General features: G+C 37.9%; 1 protein-coding gene across 3 annotated transcripts; it reads right to left on the bottom strand.

Moving 5' to 3' along the window:
• Window positions 1-933: 933 nt before the first annotated feature.
• Window positions 934-19,042, bottom strand: LOC123765355 (ankyrin repeat and SAM domain-containing protein 3). 3 transcript variants are annotated; one of them, XR_011229307.1, is made up of 10 exons: window positions 18,917-19,042; window positions 17,302-17,550; window positions 16,521-16,719; window positions 15,211-15,332; window positions 13,995-14,185; window positions 11,187-11,300; window positions 8,895-9,036; window positions 5,417-5,588; window positions 1,553-5,260; window positions 934-1,500 (listed from the first exon to the last, which is right to left on the bottom strand). XR_011229307.1 is itself a non-coding variant. In XM_045753936.2 (9 exons), exons 2-9 carry the CDS (start codon window positions 17,475-17,477, stop codon window positions 4,925-4,927), a joined length of 1,452 nt encoding a protein of 483 aa, XP_045609892.2. In that variant the 5' UTR covers window positions 17,478-17,550; window positions 18,917-19,042; the 3' UTR covers window positions 934-4,924. The 3 variants fall into 3 exon arrangements, 2 of the variants coding, with proteins under 2 accessions (XP_045609892.2, XP_069184697.1); XM_045753936.2 differs by having other exon boundaries at window positions 934-5,260; XM_069328596.1 differs by lacking the exon at window positions 18,917-19,042 and adding an exon at window positions 18,734-18,890 and having other exon boundaries at window positions 934-5,260.
• Between the last annotated feature and the right edge of the window lie 1,338 nt (window positions 19,043-20,380).

The raw sequence follows: 20,380 nt of genomic DNA, 5'->3' as shown, positions 1-20,380 counted from the left end.
GCAGGCGATGAGTCACAATAACGTGGCTAAAGTATGTTGACCAGACCACACACTAGAAGGTGAAGGGACGACGACGTTTCGGTCCGTCTTGGACCATTCTCAAGTCGATTGAATCCATACTGTAACAGCATCCCTACATTTCAGTCAACCTGAATACCCTGAATTATTCCAAGGAATTGAGCAATAGAAATGCACCTGTTTAAGCTTTTTAGTGTAGCTATTTTGCTAGTCCTGCAAATGGTACCTAGGACACTGCAGTGTAATAGTTAATAAATATGTTTTGGAGAGTATTTTACATCATTTAGGTGGCTCATGCTATGAATGGTACGTGGAATTGACAGTTACCATCTTACAGTGTTAATTCATATAGAACTTTACATGCATATCTTCACCAGCTGAAAATTGGAACACACACTAAATGAATAGAACAGAATAATAAATAAAGCATTTAAAAATAAAAATGCAACAACTAAATAAACACTTTGACAGTTTTGTCAAGTATTTTCTACACCATGCTACCCAAATTGGATAATGCATTTTACTTTATTGCATGAGTACTTTCCGCAATCGTCAAAAAATAAAGTCTTAACATTTTAATACAGGTAAATGCAAATATGGTACAGTAAGGTATAAATGATGCATGAAACACATCAAAATTTATTAATAACTCAAATAAATTGTAACTCATTTAAAATTCTAATGAAAAAGAAACCAGTCACATATTCCCTCCAAAAATTAGTTATTGACTGATTTCAACTTTTTCCAACATACAAGAAACTTTTTAATATTCTATGACTACATATAATGTAAAACTTTAGATAAACTGATGCATAAACTAGAACTAACTATTGTACAGATTTAGGCAAGGAATCTGGTATTACTGCACAGGTTGTTGAACCTAGCAAGCAGCTTATGAGAGATACGACTATGGAATATATTTCTGATTTTATTCTATTATACTGTACAGTACTTACAAATATTGTATTCTATATATGTAACAATTGCATGTATTACAATTTTATTGGCTAGTAAAGTATAAAAACTATTACCATATATCTATACATATATATATATACAGTATACTGCACTAGGAAATTAACTATCTATTAATAAATTAATAGAATTGTAAACATTCTTGAATTTGTAGGACATATATAATCTTAAGTTTGTACTGTATTACTGACAAGTCTAATCTGACATTAAACAAAAAAATATAGAATGCATAATTCTGATTAATGGCGATAAAATAAAATGTGGCAGTGTGTGTGTGTGCAGATCTTGTTCTTTCAATTTCCCCTTTGTAAAAAATGCAGTGAGTTAGCCTAACAAAAACTGTCAGAACCTAGGCTATCCACCTAATCTACCATAGCTGATAATCATTAGCCCCATGAAATGTCACTATTGGAGTGTTTTTAAGTTCCCTAAACCACTGCATTTTTATGCCGGGGTCAAATGCATAAAAAACTAAGTGTATTCAGTAAGAGGATAGTAATTAATTACCTTAAGTAATTAATTACCTTAAGGTAATTAATTACTTAAGGTAATTAATTACCAAAGGTAATTGTTTGTATCTGTCTCACAAGTTCACAAACATAGGTTAAATTCCACTGTACTGCCTCAATATTTACTTATGCATATTTAAGGCATATGAAGTCTGCGATATTGATAGCACACGTTTACCTAGACTTGTAATACATACACAAACAACAAACTAAAAATTACATGTGTAAACTTTTGAATGAATTGCATTATTAATCTTGATACAAAATACCAATTCACACCCACATTACAAAACTGCAAACACATGGAAAGCCTTAGGTTAAATGTGAAAAATTTATCAAGGAAGACAGAACACCATGAGCGTCAGATTTATCATGTAAACCATGAATAGGCAATTATTACTAAATGATCACACTCACAACACAAATACTCTCATACAAATATGTGCAATTTGCACACAAAAATAATACATGAACATACAGGAACCAATACACACATTCTTACTATCATCAGTTAAAGGGTTAAGTAGTATTCTAAGCAATTTAATCAGTTTAAACACACAGCAGTTGAGCCAAATGGTGTTCCAACTTGGTGCCTGAATCTGCACCCATGAGCATAGCAGTCTACCTTGCAGACATTTAAAAAAAAGATAACATGGTCTCAATTTATGAAAAGTGACAGAAGACCCATTAAACTACAGACCAGTATTATTGACCAGTGTGGTAGTCAAATTGCTAGAAAGTATTACAAGTTAAATGTTAAGAATATCCAAAAGAACTGACATAATAGGCAACAGGACCACAGAGATCTTAAAGAAAAAAACATAATTTGCCAGACTACATCTATCTGGGCCTAAATATGGCACTCAATAAAGTCCTACACAAGAAACTTGTCTGAAAGTTGGATGACATAGGAGAGGTGAGAAAAAGCAAACTTCTCACTCATACAAGTAGCCTAACAAAGTTGAGAGAAGTGGTAGGAGGCAATGAATCAAACAGGAGGAATGCCACCACTGAAATTTTAATTGTTCTTTTTATATTAGTGCCACTAAATTGGCTAGGTACTAGTGAAAATATATTGAAGGAAGAGATTGAAAGTGAAAGTCAGCAAGTGACATTGAAAGTACTGTACATGAAGAATGTGATTTCACAAAGAACCAACATTGGAAAGTGATCTACTGTACATAACTTCTCCTATCATTGTTGTCAGCATGTGGTAAAGGATAATAAGATATATTGTACAGTACAGTAAAAAGTAATTGAAATTAATTAAAAAATAAATCAGCAATGAATGTAATGGAATGCTCTTTTTTTTCTGGGTGGCTTCACAGCTTCCCTGTGCATTGGCTATAGAACTACAGAAACAAATACAAAACTACCAAGCCTTTGGACTTGCACAGGTTAACTGAATATCAGGACCAGAATCTGATGTGTTCATAGATTCGAGAGGATCACAGGAATCAGAGACCAACCCAAAACCAAGTAATATCACCTAGAAAGTACAGGTAAAACAAAAGAAATTATATATATTTTGATTAAAGAGAGAAAAGATGGTGGCTCAGGTAATCCAGAGGTCCAACCTGCCTGCCTCCTAACTTGTATGTCATCCCCAAGATGCACCTGATCCCCAAGTGGAAGAAGGACAAAGAAGAGTGGGTACAGGGAGCTACTGAGACGGCTCAGAAATTGGTATTGCATTACATTCATCACCAGATTTCTGGGCTAGCCCTAAGTAGATGCCCAGTACATACTCTCAATGGCACCTCAAGAGGAGTGAACCGTAGTGCCGTCTAAACTGCTGCAAACTCTCCTGCCATTATATGTGCAAACTACCACAGGCAAATGGATCCCATCCTCTGACTGGTGTTGTGAGGAATGTTAGTGACTAAGAAGAGGGTGCCACATACCAAACGCCAAAAAATCTAGTGAAGAAAATCTTGAATTGATATCTTGCATAAGACACAAGGACACACCATGCTGTCCTAGTGGAGGCAAAACTTTTCCTCAAGCAGAAGGCAGGTACAATGCTTTCAGCCAAATTTGAACCAACTGGAAGACTATATAGGAAACATTCAGGTGTCCAAGAAGGCACTTGATATGAGGGCCTCTTAACACTAGCCAAAGATGGTCCCAAAGTTGCAGCAAGGCTGACCACATAGAAGAAAGAAATTGCCCTGAAGACCTTGACCAATTTCAACCCTATCAACTGTAACTTTTCAAGTTTATGATAAACCCAAATTGAGCCAATTGGGAAAATACCAAATTCCTGGGTACCAGACAACTCTGATGATAGTGAACTTAATCAACTCCCATCAACAGGTCTGGCTTGAGGCCAAAGTCCCTAGCACTACCCAGACAAAAGAGCAACTCAAGAGAAGTCCGAGAAAGAGAGGCTATTCAAACCCCTAAGAAAAAAAAGATTACATATATTTCTCTTTTTCTCATCAGTTAATGCCAGGGAAGATAACCCTGAAACAAAGTTTAGGAGAACTAATCTGTTAAGGACTTGCAAGAAAGGGAACATAAACACAATCATGAAGTGATTTGAAAAAATAAACATTCAGCATGGTTCATCCCCCGCACAGAACATCAAAGTCCCAAGAAATGCTAAACCCCCCACTTAGCTAAAAAAAACAGTGTGTGTCACGGAGGAGGTATGGTAATGTTCTTGGTACCAGGAACAAGAGTGACAAGGCAGGCAGGCTGGACCCCTGGGTGACCTGAACTTCCATTTGGTGGTGCACTTGGGTACTTAAACATGGTGTTGCCATTGGGCACACTACTGCTTCCCTTGTTTTCATATCTCTCATTGCCTGAACTTTCTGGGCAGTTTAGCTCGGTTTTGGGCCAATCTCAGATCCTCTGGTATTCAGTAGGCCAGCATACTTTCAGACCTGGTTATTTTGTGGATGTCCCTGTGATACCAAAGCCAATGTACAGTACCACAGAGCTACTGAGGGCCAGCCAAGAATAATTGCTTTGAATATATCATAAAATTATTTAAAAGAACATTATAAAACAATTTTTAAAAAAATATTCCTGTACTGTATATGGCACATTAGTTTTGAGCTCTGAGTTTTGAGTTTTGAGCTTTTGAACTCCATTTTGAGCTATTGTATGATTGTCATAGTATTTTTTCATTCAAAAATCTTACAAGAAAATGAAAGAATTACTGTACATATTTATATCATCCATACTTTTTTTTCATCCTGAGCATTACCCTTTCTTGAGGAAATTACTATTTACAGACTCTCCTCTGCCTTAAACAGTGGAATTGTTACAAGCAACAAGGTCTCAATATAACAAGAAACACCATAATGTATTATGAAAGCAAGTACAGTATTGCAAATTTCTGATCTCAATTACTGCTTTATGAATAGACAATATACTAAAAATATAGGAAAATAAATAGAGACTTCTTATCATCATCGTGGTGTACTGGGATAGCTTCTGTATCCTTGCTTACGAGGTGAAGAAGGGTTACTTGGACCACGAGGAACACTGGGGTCTGTTAATGCCATCAAGGTGTCAGCTTGGGCTGCAATCATTGTCAGTGTATCAACAATTGTAGAGATCAGAGTAGGTTGGATGAGAGGTAATTTACCAAGGGAAGCCTGAGCACAGAGGACAGAGGTGCAACGACGAACTGCAGCCACTTGTTCTATGAGCATTTGACACCGCTGGTGGCATTCATGCAAGCGTCCACGAGCCTCCACTACCCAACCCTCCGTCACAACACGTAAATCATTTTCTTGGTTAACCTGGCATGTAAAACATTTAAGAGTATAGTATAAAGAAAGATTATTAAGAAAATAGCTTTGTGTTTCAAGGGTATCATATAAAAACATGATAAACATACATAAATTCTAGTGATATTTGTTGCACACAACAACGTCAAATAAATGAAAATTACTAACCTGAGTTTTTGTTTGGTGGAGAGAGTGCAAAGCTTGTGTAAGTTTCACACCCAACTCTTGCATTTCTACTTCTAGTTTATCAGCATAGGCACACTCAGCTGTACTCCTTAAAGGAGCATTACTATGCCAGCGAGCAATTGCAGAGGTCATCTTTCGACGTGGCCCAAGCTTTCTGAAAAAAACATTACCATTAATATATTGAAGTTGATTATAAGATTGATACAATTAGTTAAACATATGACAGAGTAAAAAAAAAATTGCCCCTTTTTGAGCAACATCATTTGGCCGCCCTAAAAGAAAAATCGGTGTCTTCTAGGCAAGGATCATGATTTTCAGGATCACTTACCCTGCAGAGAGCATTTCCTGCTGTTCTTGGAGATTCATTAAAGGTTCTCTAGTGTCACTGGAGATAAGCTCAGTACAGCCCTGAGGGACCAATAGAGGTGCATTCCAAAAAAATTCAGTCATGTAATAATTTTCCCTGGTGATCAAATGTGACCACTTAATGAGATCTCCACCTCATTAAGTGATCACAACCTATTACCCCAGCTGCCACCAAATATCAGCACTTCTTGATACACCATGCTACAGACAGACAAAAGAGAAGGATTGGGGGAACCAAATAGCAATGCTCAGAAAGTCTTTGATATTTACTGTACTCCAAGTCGTTCAATATTTGTAAGCCTGTGCATTCCATTGCACTAAAAATTGTTGTCATAGATGGACAAAGAAAACAAAACATAAGCAAGGAGGATTCACTTGAGAGCAACAAAGTGCTAACTTATTACTCTTCCACTGTGTTAAGATAAGTCTGCCTAATGCTAAACAAAATACATAGAAGCAATGAATTTTTATAGCAGGTACTTCTGTGAAAACTTGGTTAGTCCTTCAACAGCCTGTAGACAGGAATCTTGGAACAACATATATCCGAGAAGGAAGCCTTACACATCACAAATTTGCAAATATCCTGGGCAATAGGGTAAGCCTATTGAATAATTGAATTATATCAGTCTGTGCAAAAATGTGAGAGGGTTGATACAGGGAAGCACAGTGTGAGGGTTGCCTCAGAAACATAACAAGAGGACTTGTGAGTAAAGTTGAAGTAATAAAACCAAGTTTATTGAATGGTGGACAATAAGATGCAGGAACCAGGCTTTAATTAGAATCAAATACCTCTGAAACACTACTAGTAGCCACAATTTGGGCTAAAACATAGGACTCGGGTGTAACCAAGTAACTTAACCCTACGCAACACCACAAACGCTTGCCTCCTCACCAACATATGAAACTCACTGACCCTGCTGCAGTGGCAAGAGCTAACGAAGAATGTGTTGACCCCATGCTGCGGCCATGGATTTTCAGCTCCCGCTCTGTGTGCTCAACCCAAGAAATGCAAATGCAATTAGGTTCTTTACAAATGCAAGAAATTTATGTAAAATGAATAAGCTAAAAATACAAATATTCTGCTATGCATAAATTGGCTGTGATGGAATGTTGTAGTTGTAAAAATGGTGGCAGGCATGGCAACTGACTGGAGGCATTTGGCTTGATGACTGACTGGGAGAAAGTACAGTAGTAACTAGTGGGGTGGGCAGGTGTGGCATCTGAGCATTTTACAAATTATTTTAATTATTTTTTTGTTTAGTAAATAATTTAAGCAATCATTAATGCAAAGAGGCATACCACATTTTTTACATTATACAAGCCTGCTCTAATGTTTTTATTTTGTTACCATTGATCAGAATTCTCAGTGTATTACTGCACTCATCTAACCCCATCCCTCTCCCAGGTCAGAGGAGGGAGGCGGGGACCGTTCCTGATGAGACTGAGGCTTTGCAGATAAACCTGCCTTAGAACAAAGATAGGATAGCACACAGCCTCCAACCATGAACCAACAAACACCTGTACCAGAAAAGCTTGAATCATGACATAACAGCAGATGATGTAGCTGAAAGAAATGACCATATACAGAATTTGATCAAAGCATCCTCTAAAATAATAAGTACAGTACATACAGTGACTGAAGCAAGATGTTTACAAATAAGAACTCTTGCACCTATGTAACAGCCCACATGTTGTGTCACTAAAATTAAAAACAATCGGATAAAAATGCAAATCCAAATAAACCTCTAGAAACCCTGGAGGCTGCAAAATTCACCACAGTGGAGACAATGACAACTCAAACAGGGGTCCCCCTAATCTCAACATTGTTGGAGAACAAAAAATTGACTGCCTTTGTGAAAAATTACTGTACTGAACTCCTGCAAACTCTACCAAACAGTAGTTTATGAACTCCCATGGAAAATCAGCAAAGAGAAGCAAACAAGAATCATACAAGGTCAACAGGATATATATAGAAGAGATCTGACTGCCAGAGTAAAATCTGTCAGTTGGCCATAATCGAACCCAGTCTAACCACAAAACTAAGACAAGGAATGGGAAGCCAAAGACCAGTAAACAAAAATAACTTACATTTAAAAAATAAAAGGGGCTAAAAATTGCTTGGCACAAAGGCAAAACCTGTCTACATGGTTAAACAACTGGACTGCACCCCACACAAAAAAGTGATACACAGTACAGTAGTTGCAAAATGTTTCTCATTGCAAGAAACAACATGTTATGTATGTCCTAGAATAGCGTACCAAGGAATGTAGTGGTAACTCCAAAACAAAATCAACACTAGCAAATGCACAGTGAACAAGACCAGCATGAACAGTCAGTCAAAGTCTTAAAACATACAACACCATTGCATACATGCACACAAAGAATCCACTCCAGTGCACTATGAAAATAATATTCATAATGATACGTCACTTAGTCAAGTGTAGGCAGACACCAGAATTAAATTGATCTAAGGTGCAGTCAGGAGGAGTGTAACTAAGCTTGGGCAAAAAACTCTCTTGAGTAGGTACTGCCATCCGGTGGCAGACAAAGGTAGTGACCAGGTAGGCCATTTGTTAATTATTAAGAGCAATAATTAGCAACTGTTGTGAAGCAACATAGCAACTGGAATAGCTTTGCAGAGGTTGGAATGAGTCTATACGTCATCAGTCTGAACAAAAATATTTTTCAGTATCTTCAGAGTGTACCAATACAACCCAGTAGGGGTATGTGAAGAGGTCGCTGCTTTACTGGTGCAGGATATTGACGTGCCCTGACTATTCCAGATCCTACTTGGGAAACAAGCAGGATATTGCTTTAGGTAGCAACAGAATGCTATTGCTCAGAAATAATAAAATATAATACTGTACAAGATAAATATGACAAAAACATTCCTGTTGTAAATACCTACTAAGTAATAGCACAATCAGTGATTTTTTAAGAGAAAATATTAATGCCGAGGGTCACCAAAAGAAAATTTAAATCATAAATAACTTTCAAGTTTACTGAGACAATAAGATACATCTCAAAAGGATGAGAGTAGCTTAAGAGATAGGAGATATATTTTATTATTTACATCATACAGCCTCTAACTTACTGGATGCCACATTCTTTAAGGTCTTGGTCTGTCAATGTGAGGAAGATTTGGAGATCCACATCCTGTTCCCGGAAGATACTCATGTACGAGCTCAGTCCAATTTGATCCAGCAAGGTCTCGAGATCCGTTGGTTGAATACTGGCTAAAATATACATTACAAAATAAAAGTGATATCCTCCAAGGCAGGAATAAAGATAGTACAAACTGATTTTATGATACTGTACAAGAAAATTTTTAAATATAATTATGTACAGTATTTTTAATATTAAACTAAATGAAAGATGGACAGTTATATTGTTATCAATCTGTGTTAAACCACCACCATTCTTGCCAAGTCCAAAACTGAAGCCACACCAAACAATGAAAATCTGATCCACCGCCAAAATTTTTTTTTAAGAATTTCAATTGTCTCATTTTACATTTGAGTTTATCCCTATCACCACCATGGTGGGAACAATATTTATCTGAAGATGATGGAATGTTATTGTATGAAAAGCGAGTTAAGGATATCAACACCTAGCATTTTACACTATTATCCACACTCTACCATCATGGAGAACTAGTAGCAACCCCAAAACAACAAATCCTCCCAAGCAGCATCTCAGCGGCATCATAAACAAAGTGTAAAGTACTTCAAGAATTGGTTCAGACAAAATATAGTACAGTTGACTTGGGCGTGTCTGGGAACATCCTGTACATAGGTTCAAACGCTCATCAAGACCTTTGTGGATTTGTTCATTTGATGTATCACGCTATTGTGATTTCTGTGTATATAATTTATTCACACACCATTGTAAAACTGCCCATCTTACTGGCCTTCCTTTCTTAATCCTACACTCATATTTCCTCAGATGCATTTCACTACTATCATCTAATCAACTTGACCAGACCACAATATAATATCAACAGTAACTTAGGTAATTACACTTAGGTAATTAGTAAAGCGCTGACACAGTAACTTACATATTAGTTCTCTTTCTTTGTACCTTTTTGTCTCATTCTTCCTAACCATGATTTGAAAGCGCTACTCACTTTCACTTTTGGCACACTTTTCTATCACTTTAATTTGATAATGTTTTACCTTTGTCATGTTTGCCAGGTATTTGAATTTAAGAGATTCCAGCTCTTCTCCATTTACCATGATATTGCATGTAAAATTATCTTTCACCTATTCATAAACATTTTGATACCTTCACTTAGAGAAGACTATAAACAAACATACACTTTAAAATATCCTATACAGTATACTGTATACAGTATTACTTTCATTTTTTTCCCCAGAAGAACTGCCTCATCTGCATCCAAAAGTTTTAAAGAAATCACATATTAGTATCATACATTCTTTTCCACCCTTTTCAATGGTTTTACCTAACTTAAATAGTCCACCTGTACTGTACTGCACATTTAAGTACCCTAGAGACATTACACAGCCTCTGCATGCTTCTATGTTTAAATTTCTGTAATTAATCTTCTCCCATTGCATCATGAGCCCTTGCACACACTGCTTCCTTCATAAACCTTTCACTACTCTAACAGCAGCCAACTTACACTATGCACATGCAACATTTTATTCAGTTCTTTATTCACACTCTCATATGTTTTCTTCAGATCAATAAACACCAGATGTGTTATATAATTTGCAGTAAGGAAAACACAAGTTTGGCAATAAATATCCAAAGACCAGTAAACGTAGAGACTCTGAAGACCTTGAAGATTTGGAAGGGATCTGGTCCTAAGTAATCCCAATTATTAAGGTTCCACTTTACAGCAGTACTTACTTTCCACCTAGTCAAAAGAATAGCTATAGTATTGCTGCCAACGATGGTACAGTGCAGTGGGTAGTATGAAAGATTTGATGTCGCTATTGTTTATATCCTTAACCATATTTTTCCTTAATATACTGTCGTACTTTCTATTGTGTCCTGATAGAGTATTTCTGCAATCTATGATAGATGGAAATGATGTAATTACTACATTCTTCGACATATCCATTACTCTACATTATGCAGCATTTAGATCTAGCCTACACATGTTTGAATCCAGCTCATGTCAGAATATTTTATTCAACATTTTACTCTGTTATGTAGAAATGTTAAGTCACACAACAAAAATGTCTAACTCTTATAACTTCCTTAATCCTTTGAAATTTGCTATACAGTACACCATAACTATACCATATTATACAGTACTGGTATTTACAAATGTAAGGATCCAGTTTCAGACCATAGGACAGAGGTTACCCTTTCCTGCACTACACTATTTATCAAGAAGCAAATGTGTTGTGATGCAAACCGTTATCAACACAGGGAACTACACTTCCTCTGCCCCTCGGTGTTTGAGGTTGTTGGTGTGTTCTTCTTACTTCCACTGCTGCTGGACCATCAAGTATGCTTGGGCCACTTAGACCTGATGATAAAGAAATTAAAGTGTGGAAGAATAATGCACCTTTTGCAATTTACAAAGCTCATCTGTAATACAGGGCAGTTAAAATAGCTTTAACCCTCTAAATGCGGTTATTATAATTGGTGCCACTCTGCCTGTGTAAAAAAAATAACAATACATATCTAAAGTCGCGTTTTTAATTTCGTACAAGTCAAGAGGAAGCCAGGTGAGGAGGTAGGTCATTGAATCTATGGACTCGTAGGACAAAATTTTGTAAACACAAAATTTACAAAAACAGTGAGTGAGTATTGTATACAAGCCTACAGTGTAATATACTGTATACAGTACACATAAATTGCATGCAAATCTGTTCCTGCCACAGTTGAAAAGCAGTGTCTTGCAATCAACTCCTTAGCTACTGTTCTGTCTAGTAATATCATTGAGAAATAGAATCAAACACCGACAGGAAACACCAGATTGTGATTTGACAATAATCACACAGCTACTGGTATACAATAACCTTATCACATAATAAGCAATTACAAATTAAACAAAAAATGTTCATGATCTATGTTAACTCCATTACATCTATATTGATGTATTATAACCACATTACATTACATGTATAAAAACTGGGCAATAATATCTCTTAGAACATAATATGTGTCAACTATGTGATGCAGCTACATAAAACTTATATATTTACTGTATTAAAAAAAGCATACAAAACTGGATCAAGAGCTATTTAACACACATCCATCAGTAACGCATTCTCACTCAAATATGTTACATAGGAATCCTCTTTAGAGCTACTTCAAGGACCTATTCTCTTCTTACTGTATACAATATAAATACAGTAATGGAGTAAAATCCAACTGTAATGTACAGTACTCATGTGTATCAGGCAAAATCAAATTAAAATATGGTTACTAGTATTATACTGTACTGTAATTATTTTATTGTATGGGTTTGGTATCCATAGCAGCAATTTTCCCACTAATCTAAATATGCAATGGAGATAAAGAAACTGTAGTCATTCATACAGTAACCAGCATTTTTGGTAATCCCCAGAAGGTGCTGAAGTTATGAAGGTAGAAGTATCTTATCTTGAGGATATCTCGAGATGATATCAGAGTTTACCGTCCCCGTGGCCCGGTCCTTGACCAGACCTTCTTTTAGTTACACATTCCCTAGAAGCAGCGTATAGCAGCTGTCTAACTCCTAGGTACCTATTTACTGCTAGGTGAACAGGAAAATCAGGGTAAAAGAAACTCTGCCCATTTGTTTCCGCCTCCACCGGGGATTGAACCCAGAACCTTAGGACTACGAATCCCAAGCACTGTCCACTCAGCTGTCAGGCCCCCTGACAGCTGAAAGTATCACTTTCTAAACCTTGAGCAGCTGCCTCAATGCAAGATCTCTTCATAGTACTCTCTCAGTCTTTAAGCATGACTTATTTCATACTTGTTTTTTATAAAGTACGTACAGTTTGGTCCAAAAGTATTTGGGCAATGACACAATGTTTGTTTTTTGGCCCTGAATACTTGCACATTGGATTTGAAATGAAACAATACACAAGCAGTTAACATTGCAAACTTTCAGCTTTAATTTGAGGGGTATGTACATCCATATTGTGTAAATCATGTAGCCATTACAGTTCATTTTATAATATTCCCTCATTTTAGGGGGACCACAAGAGCAAGTGGACACTTGACTGCTCAACTGTTTTTTGGCCAGTGGTGTGTCATTGCAACATTAGTTCATAAACAGGGGAGGTAACAAAAGATCTAAGGGCTGATCTAGATGTGGCTGCCAGTTTTTGGCCCAGACCCTTCACTTCTGCTGTTCTTCCTTTGGTTGGCCTTGTTTGCCATTTCTCTTTTTAGGAAAAACTAGTCTCTTCTATCGAGACACCATTGCGAGTGCACTCTGGAATCCACTGAAATCAAAGAATCAAATGTAATGACACTTCTTTTTCTGGTGGGCCTCCACTGGCTTCCTGTTTTCTTCTTCCTTGTGAGAATCCAGGATTTTGAATAGATGGCTCCAGAGTGAGGAGAGCAGGCTGGCTGAGAACTAAAGTGGCTAGGCCGTCATTTGGCAGCAATAAGGTGCATCATTGTCAGGGTATATACCCGACAGCCATGATCATTTGCTTTGCGTAATAGTGGCTTTAGGCATTGTATGTACTAGCTCTATCTATAAAGCCAACAAACTTTGTAAAATCTCTTTATGTATGTACCTTTACCTAAATAAAAATTATTATTATTATTATTATTATTATTGTGTACCTAGGGTTGTCTAATTTCCTTCAAGCAGTCTATTTTTTGTGGCATTTGTGGTTCTAGTGAGTTTTGTAGTTGATCTCTGATTTCCTTCCCCCCCCCCCCCTTACATTGTAGTAAGCCAGTTTCAGGTTCTGGCTCCCAGTAGACAATGATTGGGTCTCATCTCATTGGCCTGGTGATACCACAGATAAGCTTGAGGAGGCCACTACAGACGAGTTTGTTTCATTATATTCAAAGCTTAATATTTCTAGATAAGCTTGATAAGCATATTTTGAAAGATTCCAGTTTCTTAAGGAGTTACAAATTATCAATAATACAATCAGTTCTTAGGAACTGTCATGCTTCAGAAGCATAAATATGAGGGCTTTTTGAAAAATTATTTTCAGTGTAAGTAGAGAGAAGAATTTACTTTCAGATCTCATTAAGATACCTGGAAGATCCCACTGAGCAATATTAGCAGCAATATCAGGAAACCCAGCATCTTGAGCAATTCTCCCTGCTGTGTGTCCCTGATGATTGGTAAGGGAAACGACTGCTCCGCCTCGCAGCAATAATGACACAATGGTTGCATCACCAAGTTGTGCAGCATACATAAGGGGTGTCATACCTCTTGTCCGCTCACTGCAAATAATCAAAACAAAAGGTATTGGAAAAACTTGCACAAATAATCAACAAAATATATCTTGAGGTTGTGAAAAGCCTCTTACTAAAGCAAATTATTTTCCTAAGTGCAGAAATCTATTGGTTTACTGCACATTAATCCAGTTCACTGACAATCAGGCAATGAAATATATAAGACTAATGTCACAGGGCCTAAAGTTGGATTTGAACTGCACACTAATGACAGGTACAAACTTGGAAATCACCAGAGAAGGACCAATTCAGCAAAGATGTCAAATAGTGTGCACAAAGAGTATATTCTCAGAGCCTATGCTGACAGCTTCAATGACATCACACAGGTATTTGCAATTGGATAGGGCTTTTCTCTTTCTGCAACCAATCAACTGCCTGCTTAACCCCTCAACCACCAGGAGCTAGACCACTTATGCCAAGGTCATCCCTTCTCACCCTTCTTTCTTCACGCATCTCATCTAGGAGTTAGGTGACTGTTGTAGGTTGCATTGTGGAAAAGGTGTCATTGGCCAAAGAGGACTTTGATAACCTCAAAAAGCTTTTTGTCCCTCACAATGGGAACCAAACACCCACCCATCAACCCATCATGTCTGTCTATCAGTCTGTATGTCTGAGTTTCTGTATATCTGTCTCTGAAGTTAAAAAGAAGAAAATCAGTCTTCAGCATATAGTACTATGGTAGACATAAATGACAGGACACTAGGGGGCCTGTGGCTGAGTGGACAGCGCTAGGGTCCGGGTTTGATCCCCAGCAATGGCGAAAAACAAATGGGCAGTTTCTTTCACCCTGATGCCCTTGTTACCTAGCAGTAAATAGGTTCCTGGGAGTTGGACAGCTGTTACAGGCTGCATCCTGGGTGGGTGGGTGTGTGTGTGTGTGTGTGTGTGTGGAGAAAATAAATCAGTTGATTGACAGTTGAGAGGCAGGCCGAAAGAGCAGAGCATGGGGCTGCTCAACCCCCACAAGCACAACTAGGTGAATATTATAGACTGCTTTCCATGAAAATACTTACCAAGAATTAAGATTAGCTCTGTGCTTGAGCAATGTTTCAACAACAGTGTGATGACCAGAATTAACAGCATGGAAAAGTGCGGTCCAGTCACGGTTATCACGGGTTTCAAGGATGCTTCCTGCCTGAAGAAAAAAAATCTAATTTTAATAAAAAGCATCTTTGGGTAATTTATTTGCTTCTTCCTAAAGACCACTGTATAAATTGGCAAGGATCCTGCATCGTCAGGAAGGACAACATACTGATTGGTGCCACAAGGAACAATTCAAACTGTCCCTACAGGGTCATTAAGGTCGTAGGAGTCACTACTATATGTTGATTGTGAAATATTTTCCCTGATGCCATAATGGTGAGATTATTGACACAAAATACAATAAAATTAAACACAAATATATAATAATAAAATAAAGTAACTTCACAGCCCTGCTTCCAAGCCCAAGCTGGGAAACCTGAGACAACATGTTTCCCAGGAGGACCCATACTCTTGCCTCCCTCCTGGAGACAAGATTATGGGTCCTCCCTCACAGAACCATGATCAACTGACAACATCCCATGTTCAGGCTTCAGTATACCCAGCAGACACCCCTAGGTTCCACATAATCACAAACATCCCTGTGTGTCAGCCTGAACTTGTGTGTCCTACAGAGGTAGAGGTGGAAAGAACCCTGTGTGCTTAAGCCTAGAATGACAAGGAACTTGAGTCCACTGGAACCCTGGACTAGTAACAGGCCAGAAAGAAAAATAGGAAAAAAAAAAGACTTGTAAGCAACACTTTTGCCAGGCACTGCAAGCTAGTAGAGCCTTGTCAGTTGCTTAATGGCCAGGTACCTATTTACTGCTAGGTTACAGAAGCCTCAGGTTGTAAGAAACGTGCCCAAATGTATATCCTGTGTGGGGAATCAATCCCAGGACCTTCTGGTGGTAAACCAACAGCATGAGAAAAATTAGGGTATGAATAGTAACTCCCTCAATATTGTTCAGGATACATTTTTTATTTATTTTGTTTTTGATAGGCATGAAATTAAAAGAAATAGTTGGTCTTCTGAGAAACCCATTCAGCTTAATTAAAACAAAATTCTATGTTTTACTTCATTTTTAATTTGACACAATCCGGAAATTTGGTTATAAAAAGCCAAAAAATGGGAATTCTACAGAAGCCTTTATTACTGTACAGTACACGTATTTGTGAATCTGGATTGATATATGGACAGTAATCAAATTTTTGAATGGTCCACTGTTAAAATCTTAGTAGGAAGACGGGTTGTATAAACATACTTAAATAAGCTATGCATGCATAAGCTATACCAACCAACCTTGATGAGAATCTCCACACCATAATCATTCCCGCACATAACTGCCATCATCAGAGCATTGCAGCCATTGCCATTACGAAGGTGTACTGATGCATTAGCTTCAAGGAGCACATTTATCACATCAGAATGTGCATAGTAAGCTGCATACATGAGTCCTGTCCACCCACCATGGTTTTTAAGACTACTTGCATTCTTATCTCTGTAAGTAATTATTTTCAGTCAGCTGTACTATGAAGAGTCAAGTCTTTTAAATCTAATGAAGTACTGTACAGTATTCAAATTGTATTCAACATCAAATTTTTGTAACATGTTTAAGTTCTTTTTCCTTTATTTGCTACTAATAGATCAAACATTTATCATTGGTGTGAAGTTTTAGAGGTACAGTACAGTACAAGTACAGGTAAATTCAGGTAACAACAATGCTGACCAGCCCCTCAAGGGATTCCTCATTTGAATTAAACCAAGATCTCACTACTATTGTGAAGTACTGTACTGTACTTTGACACTTTGTTTTTTTTTACACTTTGTCAACCATACTATGCAAAGACTGGTCTGAATCTGACAAGAAATTACTAATGACATTATTTAACTAAAAGGATCCAAGTTCAAATGTTTCAAGAGCACTTAGATAACGTAAGTTTCAACAAAACTCTGTAAAACTATAATATACCTCTGCACACTTAAATATACTCTGCAGTTTTGCAAATTGTTATTATTTTTGTTTTAGACTATAAAATTCTTTAATGCCAATAAAAATAGCAAGTACATATAGTGTACTAACTCTTTGAGAATATCCTTCACACGCTGACAGCAGCCAATACTAGCAGCTGTGAAGATATCTAGTAGAAGAGAATCTTTCTCATCACACCTTTCCTCTCCAAGCCAAATTGTTAATGGTTTATCATAAAAACTCTTCTCAGTCCAAGTCTCTTCTAATTCCACCATATTTACTGGCATGGGAACACCTTGCAAAGCATTGCTGAACTACTGTACTGCATATAGTAGTGTTCAGTAATATGCAAGAGTGCACCTGAAATAAAAATAAAAATATATTAAATTAATAACCAGATACATTTCCATCACACAAGAAAGGGTATTCCCAGACTGGCACATCTTAGGATATAAACAGGAGAGTGGTAATGAGTACAGGTAGCCCTTAATTTGTGTGGGTGTTATATTACTGCAAATGTGGGCAGGGAATGGCACACTTGGGCAGGACTTGGGTGTTCTGGTAACCAGACAAATGCTTTAAGGATAGCTTATGCAAATGTGTCTATTTGATATAATTTATCACCCTGGAGAGGAGTGTGTGTGTGAATGTCACTGGGTTACATCAACTACTGTAGCCTATGTATATTTTGAGTAAATAAATGTGTTTGAAAAACTGAAGAAGCCACCACTAAGGCTGGCTCCCTTCCTCTCCTCCCCCAACACTCCCTTACTTCTATCTTAATGTGGATTAATTCACTGTGTCGAGGGACAGGCAGCCAGTGTATATATACCTGTTAGGCTTATATCGAGGTCATTCCCAGGGTTGAATTACTGAATGACCCTCCCTAGGATGCAACCCCACAACAAGCTAACTCCTAGGTATCTATTTACTTTTTTTTTGTTTTTTGAGGGGGAGGGATATTCCTGCTTTGGCCCTAAGCCTCTGGGTGGCTTAGTGTTACTTGTTTCTCGTCTCTATCTCACTTTGTGTTGTATGAGTATTTATAGTTCATATGTTCACTGCAGTAAGATTCTGTCCTGTGTGTTTAACAACAACAATTGCTCTGTTAAATCTCAGTTGAACTCTTATTTATTTATTTATTTATTTATTTATACAAGAAGGTACATTGGGATTGTGAGGATACATAGCATAGTAATAAAGTAATTTGGTTGGTAACTCTGCACTGAGTAACTCCACTGTTATGTTACTGTGTTCCAAACATATATACATGTTAGGCTTATATCAAGGTCAACCCCCCCCCCCTCTCCCAAGTCAAATTACTGACCCCCACAGGATGCAACCCACAGCAAGCTGACTAACTCCTGGGTACCTAATTACTACAAAGTGAATAGGGCCATAAGGTGATAGGAATTGTGCCAAACCATTTCTATCTTGCCCGGGATACAAACTCTGAATTCTCGATTTTGAGTCGAGAACGAGGTCCCCCCCAAGGTCATACTACTTCCTCTCCCGGGATATAACCACACAACAGTTGCCTAACCTGCGGGTATCAATTTATTACTAGGTGAACAGCTGCATTAGGCGAAAGGAAACGTGCCCAAACCATTTTTGTCCGGCCCAGGGGTCGAACTCGGGATTAGATGTCCCTGTACATGTTGATTTTATTTATATCTACTAGTTAACATTAATTATATCTGAAATAAAAAATGCCAGTAGTAATTACAGTCGTGGAGCTTGCCACCTCAGCCCAGGCCTGGCGGCGCTCTGGACAACAGCTGGTTGTGTTATTGAGTGACGTCGCTCGTGAGGCAACTGCTGCCAACTGCAGCCCTATTTCCCTTATCAGAATCTGCTTCCAGAAATTATAGCCAAATATCCCTAGTTTGCTAACTGTAGGTAGTAACTAAGTGATTGTAACCTATCCACCGCTGCCCACTGGATGGGGGGCGGTGTGCAGGATAAACATATCAATTGTGACACTAGCTCTCCACATATGTCAGTTGCTTAATTTAGAAACTATACTTGTGGTCGATCTCGAACCCATTGTTGATGTGACGACTTATACTGAATTTTGTAACTAGTTCATCAAGATTGTAACTTGCTTAGCTAAATGAATTGTGGGGTTCAGTCCCTGAGCCCATTATGTGCCTCTGTAACCCTTTCCACTACCGCCCACAAATGGGTATGGGGTGCATAATGACGGAGCTAAACTAAACCCATGGAACTGCCTACCCACCGAAGCCTTAAATGCCAAAACACTGCTGAATTTAAAAAAAAACAGCTAGACAAAATCAGCACGACAAATGGGGGGGGGGACCTTCAACAAGCCGACGGCTTCCTGTCTTCGTCAGGGCCACTAGAGAGTAAATTAGCGGTCCTCAGGTAAATATATGATATGAGAGAAGGAATGCTCTGTGAATAGAGTATTAACATGGCTTAAAGCGTTGAGCTTTGCCTCTACAAGATATACGACACTTTTGATACACATGGCATCAAGATTATAAGAGGAAATCTTTGGCACCTGCCCGGGTGATATTTTTTACCTTTATTTCGTAACAAAGCTTTTTCATATTCCAAAATTACTTTCGCCCCACCTTTCTCCCTTTTAGACATAATTTTATTCAGCACTGTCTGGCCCGCTCTTTGGTCCACCAACTCAGCCCTCTGTTTTTCTTAAATCTGTCTAGACAGCCCCCACACTGTTCTGCCCATCATTTAGTCCTCCTGTCAGATTTCTCTTTTTTTGTGGGTTCCGTCTAGTCTTCGTCCGGCTTACAAGGACCTGCTTGATTCCCTTACGTGTCTTTAGGTCTTTCATATCCCTCTGCGTTCTGCTTGACCACGCGCTGCTTATCTCAAACTTAGCCTTCTTTTCGTTTTCTTTGGCAATTTTTATTTTATTCGCTGGTTGAATCTCAAGTTTTTCTTCCCCCCCTTATTATATACAGGGCTCTTATTTTGTTAGTTGCAGATCTCTTATTTTGGCTAATCTAATAAAAAGTGGTTTATGTCTAAACCACTTTTTGGACGTACTTTTCGCCAATATCCGATCCATTTCAGGCCTTACACTACAGTCCTTAATATACCGTTTTGCTTCAGAAAGCGTTTTCCTCGAGGCTGCCCTATGTTTACGTTTTCTTTGGTACGTTTTATGCTATTTTTTTATGGTGCGGGGTCAACTTTTTTT

This window comes from Procambarus clarkii, chromosome 1 (assembly GCF_040958095.1).
Source record: "Procambarus clarkii isolate CNS0578487 chromosome 1, FALCON_Pclarkii_2.0, whole genome shotgun sequence".
Classification (NCBI taxonomy): Eukaryota; Metazoa; Arthropoda; class Malacostraca; order Decapoda; family Cambaridae; genus Procambarus; species Procambarus clarkii.
The sequence above is the reverse complement of the archived record's forward strand: the minus strand, read 5'-3'. Positions and strand labels throughout refer to the sequence as shown.

Bases quoted from the DNA above. Each gene is read 5' to 3' on its own strand.
- LOC123765355 (XM_045753936.2), bottom strand. From the start codon at position 17,477: ATGCCAGTAAATATGGTGGAATTAGAAGAGACTTGGACTGAGAAGAGT. The intron at 5,589-8,894 runs GTAAGTTAGAGG...TGTTTTTTTCAG, and splicing joins CTTAAAGAATGTGGCATCCA to AAAGCTTGGGCCACGTCGAA. The intron at 5,261-5,416 runs GTTAGTAATTTT...TTTACATGCCAG, and splicing joins TCCACCAAACAAAAACTCAG to GTTAACCAAGAAAATGATTT.